This window comes from Amaranthus tricolor, chromosome 3 (assembly GCF_026212465.1).
Source record: "Amaranthus tricolor cultivar Red isolate AtriRed21 chromosome 3, ASM2621246v1, whole genome shotgun sequence".
Taxonomy (NCBI): Eukaryota; Viridiplantae; Streptophyta; class Magnoliopsida; order Caryophyllales; family Amaranthaceae; genus Amaranthus; species Amaranthus tricolor.
In genome coordinates, this window is record NC_080049.1 from 34012258 (window position 1) to 34024813 (window position 12556).

The 12556-nt window shown below is 31.9% G+C and overlaps 1 protein-coding gene across 1 annotated transcript; it reads left to right on the forward strand.

Annotated features, from left to right (window-relative positions):
- Positions 1–3263: 3263 nt before the first annotated feature.
- Positions 3264–10367, forward strand: LOC130808800 (uncharacterized). Its single transcript, XM_057674304.1, has 10 exons — positions 3264–3435; positions 3647–3752; positions 3859–3997; positions 5747–5855; positions 5971–6107; positions 6223–6359; positions 6718–6824; positions 8193–8320; positions 8773–8872; positions 10048–10367. Exons 1-9 carry the CDS (start codon positions 3391–3393, stop codon positions 8852–8854), a joined length of 990 nt encoding a protein of 329 aa, XP_057530287.1. The 5' UTR covers positions 3264–3390; the 3' UTR covers positions 8855–8872; positions 10048–10367.
- The last annotated feature ends 2189 nt before the right edge of the window (positions 10368–12556 follow it).

The window sequence follows — 12556 nt, forward strand, 5'->3', positions numbered from 1 at the left end:
TTTCATACGTTTGCCTCATAAAAATTACATATTAGAAAAAAAGCTTTTTTTTAATCGTTGGGATAAAAAAGTTAGTAAAGGAGAGAGAAAATTAATTGCTGAAATATCCAAGTTAAAATGAGTAAATATAACAAGATTATATGAAATTTTGAATTTGTGATATATGGCTTGAGTGGATGAGAGATTAATGTGTGAATATTTGGTGTAGTAAGGATAAGGCTATATAATATATATGAGGACTAGTTTTGGAAAATTAATGGATGCCAAGGAGTGAAGAAGAAAAATTAAGGTTTTGATCCAGAAGATAATGTGGAATTAGCTTTAGTCTGTGGATGAGCAGAACACTACTTTAATTGTGTTCGTATGTTATGCAAGTATTATGGGGTATATGTACTATAATTATCCCATAATACACTTGATTAGTTAGTTATTCATTCTAAATACATTTTTTCTCATTTTAATCGTTTATATCCTTCACCTTCTTCAAGTCCATCAAGTATAACTTCTAAAATCATCAATTACTAACAGGTACTCTTTTCAATTCTTTTTACTTGTCTTATTTTTTTATTCGGTAAGTTCACCTTATTTGTTCTATTTCTATTTTAAGACTTATATTTATAAGTGATTCCCTTATTTTCTTAATATTAAAAATACTCAATATTGCACATGGGTCTACTATATTAGGTGGTCCCTTCCAATTCTTAATATTAAAATCACCCAATATTGCGTATGAGTCTACTATTTTAGGTGGTCCCCTCATTTTTTTAATATTTGTGTTTAAACCAAATGAAACAACTAAATTGAATTGAAAGGAGTATTAGACTAGAGATGACTTGACAACTTTAGGTGAACTTTGGTGTTGTTTGATCGTGATTGATTTGTGCTTTTGCATAAGATTTCTAGGGTTATTCTGATGTTGATTTTGTCTAGATGTTAAGGTTTTTACCATTGATCTCGGGATTGCAAGATTATTAGATTAGGTATTTGAAGATTAGTTATAGCCCGAAATATTATTAGTAAGGTTATATCAATTTAAATAGAAAATTTAATATATCACTTTTAACAACAAATTTTAAATGACAGACAAGTAAGTCATTAAAGTGCTCTTAACAATATTTTCCTAGGCATACATGTATTCCTTCAAATGGGATGTATACTTATGCAATGCTAAATTGCATAATTCTTATCATGAATCTGAAATACCGATAACCAGGTTGGCTTTTACAAATAAACCAATTGAGATTTGAGAAACCACTGAAATCAACGCATATAAGTTGTTGAACAAGAATATTATCCACCATACCATACAAAACTCCTACAATGCACGAATTTATAAGTATGAAATATATAAAAATATAACTTTGAAGAATAATGTAAGTATATATTATCGTGATTAAATTTATCAAATACATAACTTTTTTGAAGCAAAAATTAGATATAGATTTTTATTTAAATTATTTATCGAAAACATCACTTTTTCATTCAATTAAATATATCAAATTCTATGTTAGATATATAGAATTGCTATAATAAATTATATAAATAATTTATCTAATTTAGCTCTAATATTCTGAAAAAATTAAATTCTAAATTAGCTAAATATTTTCATGTAATTAATATCTTTTAAAACAATTCTATTTGTCAAGGTTCCCTAAAAATGACATTTGTCATTTTCCAGTATTTTTATTAGTATGTATAATGCATGATTTTTTGAAAAAATTAAATTCTAAATTAGGTAAATATTTTCATGTAATCAATATCCACTAAAAAATTTTATTTGTCAAAGCTCCATAAAAATAACATGTATTATTTTTCAATATTTTTATTAATATGTATGATGATAGCTGGTCCCTAGAAAAAACTTATACGGCACATCAAATGAAAAATTACGTGGCTTACCCCGTGTCCAATTTTATTGTTTTAATTGGTACCTGTGATCTAAGGTTATCATTGTGGAGAAGATATATGAAACTTTGAGTATGTGTTATAATGAATTACTGAAATCTAATATAGGAGATTGGAGAAGAGGAGATGAAGTATAAGAGAAAACTTGCACATGAAGATAAAACTTACACAAAAATTTGTATACGGCCGTTTTATGCGTGCGACCTAAAAAATTTTATATTTGTCGAAATCAAGTCTTAAAGCACCCATTTTTTGACTTTAAAAGCCAAATGTAACACTTAAAACCCCAACTCCAAGCCTTAATCTTCCTTCTTCAGATGCTTAATTAAATATTTTAGTAATCAACTTCAACCCTTAAATTACCTATTCCACCGTTTAAAATGTCAATTCTAACTCTTAAAACCCCTACTCCAACCCTTAATTTTATATTTTACTTACCTACTCCAACTGTAAAATATCCATTTCAAGACTTCGAATGTATATTTAAATGATTTAAAGTTTGTCAAATCTAAAACTTAAAATGCCTATTTCGAGGTCCAAAATTTCAAATTCAAACATTAAAATGACAACTTCAAAATTATGGGATACATCTGTGAGTGGTCGCACGTAAGCGACCTCCTCACAGGAGATTTGCTATACTGACAGTAATACTGGCTTGTTTGGTTGTCGATAATAAAGGGTGAAAATGGTAATAAAAATTTAGTGTTGTATTGGTAAGAAAATCTATTGACATGTTTACTAGTCATGCATGTTATACATCAATTTTCTAATTTTCTTCACAATATTATTCTTTTGCATTGTCATTTGGAAATGTTAAATAAGATGGTAATGAATATTTGTGAACAACGAAACTTTTTTATGATCAAATTTTTACTACCATAGAAATAATATAATAGTCATTTTCATTATCAAAAATCAATATCAACAACCAAACTAAAGCCTCATAAATTCTTTCTTTAAGAATTAGATCTTATCTTTATTAATGAATAAGTACCATATTTCAAGTAACGTTCCATTCTTGCCTCTTGCCAATCCTTTTTGACATTCTTGTATTCCTCTTGATTGGGCTGTAAATGCTCATAGACATAATCCCTAGTCCCTGCTAAGGGTGTTAACAGGTTGGACCCCATTTTGAATTTTTATTCGACCCGTTTTTAGAAGGATTTTGTTAATGTCGGGCAAAATTAATAATCAAAAGTCCAGCCCAATTAAAATTCATATTAAATTTAAATGGCCCTTAGTCAACTCTGTTCCATATTAATTACTTAAGGCTGGCCCTAATAGACCCCTAGTCCCTGAACCTGAAGTTTATACACCAAATGGGCTTTTAAAATAGACCAATTGAGATTTGAGAAACTACACCGGAAATGACCCAAAACTTGTTGCATATCAATTCATCAACACAAATTCTTGTGCCCTTTCCCGGTTCACAAACAATAATGCGGTCTTGCCCGAGAAACAGCGCCGCCGTTGTAACCGTCAACGATGAACTACCACAACAAGCTTGTTCTCGCTCCTATGGTTCGAGTTGTCAGTCCTCTTTCTCCCTCATTACTTCTTTTATTCTTTTCATTTCAATATAGCGTTAAAAATGTTCCCTTTCTGTCAAATGTTTCTTGCTTGCGAATTCCAACTTCAAATCTTCTTCCCAAGACAGTATCTGGGTAAATTTTTAATTTTTTTGTAATGGGTATGATCTGTTTGTTGATGGGTTGACAAATAATTGCATGAATTCTGTCAGGGTACACTGCCATTGAGATTGTTAGCTGCTGAGTATGGTGCAGATATCACTTATGGAGAGGAAATTATCGATCATAAGCTTATCAAGTGCGACCGCGTTGTAAATGGTTCGTAGCTATTGCTTCCCTTTTTTCCTTTTTGATGGGATTATTGTGTATATTGTTGAAGTTATGATAATTTAGTTCAATTTGTTTTATGTGGTGTGATTTTCAGAGTATCTGGGCACAACGGATGTAGTAGAGAAAGAGACACAAAATGTTGTGTTTAGAACCTGCCCGGAGGAGAGAGACCGGGTTGTATTTCAAATGGGGACTTCTGATGCTATTAGGGCTCTTCAGGCTGCCCAACTTGTGTATGTTGCTTCACCTTTTTCAATCAATTTTGTTTCTTGATTTCATATGTGGTTGTTAATAATCTAGGGTTTAGAATTATGGGATTTGTGAATTTTGATAGTAACAGTACCTATTTTGAGGTAATTTAGGTGTTTGGTGTGATGGGTTGGTCTAGAGAGGTCTAGAAGTATGTGGTGAATCTCCTACAATCAATCGTTTGATTGGGCTCTTAAGTCTTTCTATGTATTTGTGCATGGAGGGAGAATCTGAGAAGAGACTCCATCTACAATGAAGGCTCTTGGAGTCTTAGAAAAAGGTTATCCATGTTGCAAAATCTTTCCTTGCTTGAGCTCGAACACCTGCCCAAACCTTTTGTTTAGTTTTGGTCCAATTGTAAAAAAGTAAACCAGGAAACAAAGCTTGAGGATGAGAATTAACTCATAAGTCATATTAATTACTTGCAAAAAGAATAAGGAAGAGGATGGAAGGCTCTTTCCAGAATCGAAACTCCGTTGGTGGGTATCTTGTTTCTAGTCTTTTGAGCTAACAATCAAATTAGGGTACAAGTCTTATAGTATGCATAATTGAAATACATTGAACTTCCTGTACCGCCTAAAAATGATCTTTTTTTGAGAAATGTTTGTGATAATTCTATATTCTGTCATGTCATGTGATGACTCTATATTCTACCCCCTGACTAAAAGTATGCTAGATGTAAGAACAAGGATGATTATTTAGAATGCATTGTTGTAATGTCGTGAAAATCAAAAAGAGAAATGATATAGAGTGGGATAAAGTACAACTACAAGGAAAGGGGAATTCATCAAGTGGTATTCGCAAAATTAATTTAGCATCTTTTCTTTGTTTTGGGCCTCTTCAACCGTGTTTGCTTACTTGGATGCATCACAACACGTGATCTGATCCTCATCACAATGAGTGGATGTTTTGGCTTCTTCTGTCACAAATACTGGTAGAGTGGTCTAGGCACTAGAGCACTTATTCACGGTAGTAAAGCAAGCTATAAAAAAACTTATTCTCAAAGGTGAGATTGAGGCCTCAAAGAAGTGAAAGGACCATCTGGAAATTATGGCAAGTCGGTTTGAAGGTAGAATCAATCGATCGCTTGTTTTGAGTTTGACCAAAGTCTAGGTTAGTTTGAATTACTTTAGTAATTTGAAAGTAGAAAACTCACCGCTAGTGCCTAGGAAAGACTTTTGTTGTTGGAATGAATAGAGCACACTGGGCTCTTTACTCTTTTGTTTTGTCTTCTTCTCATCTTCTATCTTCTTCTCATGTTCAATCTTCTTCTTTTATTCTTATAATTTGTCACAATATTCCACTTCTTTCTTATCATTTTCCATCTACATTGAAATGGATATGAGATCATTGGATTTTACGCTAACAAATCAAACAAAATGAGGTAGGAATCTTCTAATCTAAGTCTTGCAACAATTGGAAATAAGCTGATTTTAGTATTATACTATTCAAACGTTAATGTGTCCTTTTTATTTGGAGAGATACAAAAAGGGGGGATCTTATGCTCATTACATCGGTAGTTGATTCTTGGCATTATCTTGTCATGTAAATTATGTCATGCTTTTGATGGGCTGTGAATCTTGGTAATGCAGTAAGTGCCCTTAAAACAAAGGAGGTTTTGGCTCTGTTTCTTTGCTGACAAGCCGCAAAACAATTACCACATATGATGCTGATATTCTAAAGCCTAATGCTGTGGCCATGTGTTTGCTAACTTGGATTCTCTTCCTTCACAGGTGCAACGATGTTACTGCTGTTGACATCAATATGGGTTGCCCAAGGTCATTTTCTATTAGTGGGGGCATGGGTGCTGCACTGCTGTCAAAACCAGAAACCATTCATGATGTAAGCCATTCCACTTAACGCAGTCAATTGATTTTATCTTATTCCTTTACTTGTGGGCGACTTTGATCATTAATTCCCAATAGCAGAACATTTGATCACCCCATTTTGAATTCAGATCTTGACAACATTGAAGAGGAACCTAAATACACCTGTGACATGTAAGATACGACTTCTGAAAACATCTCATGAAACCGTGGAACTGGCGAGGCAGATTGAAAAAACTGGTGTTTCTGCTCTTGCGGTCCATGGAAGGTGGTTTTAACCTCCTTTGCTTTTGTTTCCTCATCTTATAGATATTACTATTTCATTGTAGAAGAAGACCATATTGTTAGGTAATGTTATCCCTTTTCTTTCAAACCTATTGCAGAAAAGTTCCGGATAGACCAAGAGATCCCGCAAAATGGGATGAGATTGCTGATGTGGTTGCTGCTTTATCAATTCCTGTGATAGCAAATGGAGATGTCTTCAATTATGAAGATTTTCAGCGCATCAAAATTGCTACAGGTTTCAAAAACTTTGTCAATGCTAATCCTCTAGGAATTAAAGAATGGAGCTAAAGATATATATATACTATAAATCACCAAGCATATAGTTAAATGACCACATTGTATCGTACAAAGTTGACCAATGATTCAAATTGTGTTGCCGAGTTTCATTTTTATAGAAGAGAAAATTGGCTCTATTCTTTCTGCACATTTTGCAAGTTAACAATTATGTGAAAAGGGTTTTCATTTATAGTTGTAGCTTAAGATAAGAGCAGGCAACTGCTTTTTTCATTCATTGATTTGAAATATAATTTTAGGTTGTGCTGCGACTAATCTCTGTCTGTTTGTCATCTTCTCATTGTGATTTGACATGTTAGGTGCCGCCTCTGTGATGGTTGCAAGAGGTGCTCTTTGGAATGCATCAGTTTTCTCCCCTCAAGGGAAACTTCCATGGGAGGATGTGAAGAAAGAATATGTCAGAAAGGTATACCTCTAGGAAAAGAAATTGGATGATCTTCATGATTAGTTAACTCAAAATTAGTGTGACAAAAAATAGTGGGTTTATTTGTCTTAGTTTAAGAAATTAGAGCACCTTGGAGAAGCCAATTGTGGCTAGGCAATTCTCCAAGGCGTAACTTAGCTTTTCCCAAAACTAAGTTTTTTTAAATGCTTTGTGCTGACCCCTGTGTGCCTTTTAAAACTAAGATTATGTTGATATTTTCATCATGTTTCAAACAATTTCAGTACTTAAAATAATGATTTTTTTCGTTTTCGTTCTATTTCAAAAGGACTTTATTAATTGAAATGGTGAAGGTTGGAGTTTGACGTTACAATAACTTTCTACCACCTTCCTTTCCCTATTAATGAAGCTTAGACGATTTGTGTTCGGCATGTAGCGTGTTTTACCTTGATTTATTAAGTATTTGTGTTGTTTGAGCTTAGTTCTAGCTTTTCTTTGTTGCACTTTCAGCTCAAAATCAAATGAGCTTAAATCAAGCTTGTGCTTCAACAAAACAAAATGTAGCACCAATAGTTCAAGTTTTTAGTCAATGTATTGAACTCTAGAATCTAGATAAAGCCAAATAGTTGTTCCCTGGTTGTTGTATTAGTATCCCATATCATAAGGACAGTTTTAATGTTCATCGTTCAAATTTAGTCTATTGCAAAACTTTAAATTTATTTTGAAGATATATTTAAATAAATATGAAAGGATTCATTTACAGAAGTTTTGATCAAATAACTTGTTTTCAGAACAGGTTTGGATTAGATTAGGTTTCTATAGTATGTTATTAATAGTCTACCTAGGTTTGTTTAAATACTTTTCAACGAGATTATGGTTTACACTATATGAACCTTACACAACATGAATTCATTGACTTTTACACCTTATCTGCTGAAAATAAAAAGAAACTATTCATGTTTAGAATTGCGTTTTTCTTTTTTTAGGGCTTTGTTCCCATCATATTTGTTCTAGTCATATTGATACTGCTCTCTAGGTCAATCTTACTTTATTGCATTTGCCATTTAGCTTGTTAAAGTTAAATATTTGCGAGGCCTAGGCCCAGGCCAAGCCCATTACCTTCTATGTTTTTATGTTACGTATCTGGTTCTTTCTTAACGCAATATGTTAATTGCATTCTTCACTTATGTAACCATAGTGTGTGTCACATGATTCGTCAATCTCCTTATGAATCGCGAATCGGAAAAAACGAATCATTTTTTATGGTTAGCTTTGGCTATTTTTGGGTCATTTTAAGCGGTTCACAAATTCAAAAACCGAATTCGTTGGCGAATTATGTTACACTTCCCATACAAGTACTGAATAATCTTACATTTGGTATCACTGCATCAGAGCATCTTGTGGGATAATGACATCAAAAGCACAAAACATGCCTTGAGGGAGATGATAATGCACCATTCTTGCTTTGAACTACCAGAAGGGAAGGCTGTGATTAAGTCAGAAACCTTGGCCGACCTTGCGTAAGTTTGATTCTGAATTTTTCTTTTCAATATGTTGAATGTTCTGGTTGCTTCTAGTAGTTATTTTTTTGCTTAAAGTTCAAACTTTTCTATACATGAACTATTATTTTGAGCAAGAGGAAGATGAAAAGTATGTACCATGTATGTCCTGACTCATGTTGAACATTGTGATTCCTTTGGTCGATTCAATTGTCAGTAAAAGATCTACTTATTGTAATGTGTAAATGTTACTTGTGCAATCACTCAAACTAAATTTGTGACCCAAGTCCCCAAATATTAAAGGCATGATAATGCTGAACGAGGTTGCGGAAGACAAACCTTTCCTAACAGAAGGTAGTTTTCTGAATACCTGGTTATGTGTGATTTGGTTCTCGTCCAGGATTCTAATTTTTTTTCTTTGCTGTTTTGGAGAAGACAAATTGACCTAAAAATTGTGCATTTGATCTTATCAGGAAACTTTATGGGGAAGAGGATTATTTTCAATTTGTGAATAAGAGCAGATGTCATGAAGGCTTTGCAGCTGCCATTTTGTAATGTGAAATACAACTACAAGTGAGTATATATATGTTCCTAACATGAAGTATTATGATTGTCAGTTGCTATGTAATGCTATTTCTTCTCTTTATTTTCATTCACTGTCTTCATAAAGCTATGTTGATGGACAAGGCTCTGCTATTTTACTGTGGTAATCCCGCTTGCAATCTGAGATTTAGGAGGAATTTTTGGTTATCTTCTAATTTGCTAAATGTTTGTGTTTAATATTTGTATATTATCAGCATGGTCACTTCTTATTGGCTTTCCCTTCAATTTATCAACCATTCAAAGCTAATTTCCAGCAAGGCTTAAAAACCGGTATAACTTAGAAAGCTACTGAATGAAAATTGTAGTTTTTGAGAAGTAGTAATTTTCGATTGACCATTTATAACAAACATATGCTGCACTACATTATCAAAGTTTGTGTCTTTGAACAAAATAGGTACTTTAGTTAACCCAAGACACATTGCAATCATAGTTTCCTTAGGTGCGGGCAAGCACCTGCAAGGGAAGAACTAACATGAGTCGAGTATAATAAGGTACCCGACCCGATATTGACCCAATCGAAAATGACTCGACCTGAATCCTTGTTTTGAGTTTTGAGAACTCTAAAGGGGATGATTAAATTTTTGTACACTTTCTTTTTATCAAAATCTGTTTAGTAGGTTTTCCTTTCTGAGGTAACTTAAGTTTGTAAACAATTATGGCCCAATTGTGAAATTTGCAACTATTTGATCTTTCCCGATAGCATTGCAATGACTGAAATGTAGGGCCGTTCCTAATGATAATTTTGAGATGCAACCGTCTAGGGCCCAGCTCATGAAAGAGCTCAAATAGAGTTATATTAGTATTTGCATAACTAGATTTTAGCATAGATCATAATTGCAGTATTAGGTTTTTCAGTTAAGCACATGACTACTGAACTACATAGTTGGAGAAAAAATAACCAAAACTAATTTAATTATATAAGGGCCTTTTTAATTTTTTGCCTAGGGCCAAAAATTGTCGGGAATGGCACTGCAGTGAAGTGTACATCTAAATTTCCTTTTTTTTTTCATAACCCTGTTCCGAAAACGTCGTCCTCTGGCCTATGTTGCCTATACACACCACCCTCATATATTCGTATACCCATACAAATAGATCGGAAGAATATGCTGTCACTAAAAGAATACTCTTATATGTTTGTGTTGCAGATTAGCAATTCATTTTCCAGTCTGTTTTTGACTGACTATGGAGCACAGAACGCATACTCTACTAGCTACTTTACACACTGGCAAGGACGAGATGCGAGAATGGCTTTACTGATTGTATTATAGACAGCTACGGATCGATTGTGGAATTGATTAACTCTCGCTATCCATGTATTATTTACAGTAATGTGTGTTTCTGACTGAATTGCTACTCGTTGTCGAAATGTTATTCTGTGTACTTGAAAGAATGACATCTCATTGAATTTTGGATAAGTGAGAAGAAAAAGGTGAAAGAATTTTGCATCATTTCCATGGAAAGTTTATTCTTCAACTCTGTTGCTGTCTTTTATTGATTCCTGAGTGTTTTTGATGTCTGAGTCACTTTGTACATATCAAGTCGATTGATTTGGAGTCGATTCTATCCAACTTATCGAATTCTTAATTATCGATTAGTGAAAATCGGAGATAAGAAGTGATTGTAACTCGATTCCGAATATATATATATATATATATATATATATATATATATATATATATATATATATATATATATAAAGTGAGGGAACTTACCCTTAACTCCTCTCCTACGTCGTAGCTTTAGCCAAATTTCAGTGTGCCTGAAATCGTTCTAAATTTTGTATCAAACAACCATTTATTACTGTTTTATATGTGAATTTTACCGAGTCACTGCTTGCTTTTGTTTAATTTTCCCAATTAAAATGAAATGATTTGTTACCTTATGAACGATTTGTGGGGCACTCCCAAATCCAGATATATTCCCCATTATTGCCTAATTGGCACTAGATGTTCCAAATATGAGAGATTATTTTTCGTTCAGATAGCTTTAAAATAGAGACTTTATATGCTAATAATTGTATTAATTTAGTTGTCCAGCCCATATATAGAAAATATTTCACTGTAAAATCGTCTCATACAAAAACTTGTAAAAAATTTAAAGTGTATTATCTTCATACCTTTGATTTTGCTATTATTTTAGTCCATTATATCCTATTAGGATCTATAATTTATTTCTCTCTTAAACTAAAACTTAATGATTACTCCATTAAAGATATAACCCACTTACATACCAATTAAAATACTCACTTTCTTCTTTTTCCTTATTTTGTTTGTAAATCCAAACTCTGTGAGGCAGTTAAGTTTCATTGGTTAAACAGTAAAAAATATTTAATAAATTACTTCTAAATAAAAATCAATATCAATATGAATTACTTCTACATTACTTTTATTTTTTAACCTACTTTTTCATAATAATTGACTTAAAAAACTTAATAGCTAACAAATAAAGCAAAATAATTTGCTAATCCATTAACAATTAATTGTGGAACACCCAAAAGTTAATAATACAATGAAAAGCAAAATTTAATCTTTAAGCGATAACTTTTTGTTTTATTGGCAACTTTTAAAATCGATATAAGTCAAATAAAGCGTTATTTTTGTATAATTAATTAAACCTACTAAACAAAAGAACAAAAAAAAAGCTATGTTGAAAAGACGTCTAACCACGATCATATTCTTCCCTCAAAGCCCCACCAACCCTAAATTGGTGCCACTACACAACCCACATTCATTGCTTAATAGAAGTTATTTTGAATTTCAATTTGTGAATTATTTATGTGAAAATATGGTAATTAGCAATTTTTCGTATTCTCAACTATAGTAAATAAATAGATCGTGATTATTATTAACTATTTATTCATGTTATTAATCACAGTAAATTAGAAAGATTATGTATTATTAAAAATCTTATCGTTTATTTTAATAATAATTATTTGAAAAGATATGATTATACAGTATTAAGAAAATCATCTTACTCTATTCAATAACGATATTTATTTGTTAACATTGTATCTAACTGACTCGAATCAGCATAACAAGTAATTTGAGCTATTTAGAGAAAAACTGATTAGTAATTAGGTTATTAATTTTGAAAAAATAGATGATAATTTGAATTATTAACTTCAATTTTCCTTAAATTTGTAAAGGTCTATAATATTTTTGTATCATCTTTTTGATCCACATATAGGTTTCCTATAATTTTATTTGTTCGTTGGATTTTTGAATAAATTCACATTTCACATAATGGAAATTCTTCACATTATGACAAACAATTGTTTTTTTTCAATTTTATTATGAAGTAATTATTGCATAAAAGACTTCACTCAATATTAATCTTACTCCATTAAATAAAGTCAAACCAATAAGTGTGTCAAAATTAAATCAAAGCCTTTAAATTTAAGTATGAGTTGTTTGATAAAATCTAGTGGGATCAATTCTTGGCATAGCACAATTAGAACAAAAAAGTCATTATCTCATTATTCTAAATCCAAAATAAACCACACAAATACTGTGAAAATAATATCTCCATTTTTAATATCTATACATCACTTTTTTATGTGAGAGCTTTTTAAGTAAAGTGTAGTTATTAATAAAAAAAGCATTTGTACTCTTAGTAGATAAAAAGAAATACACTTCGTTAAATAGAATTTTTTAT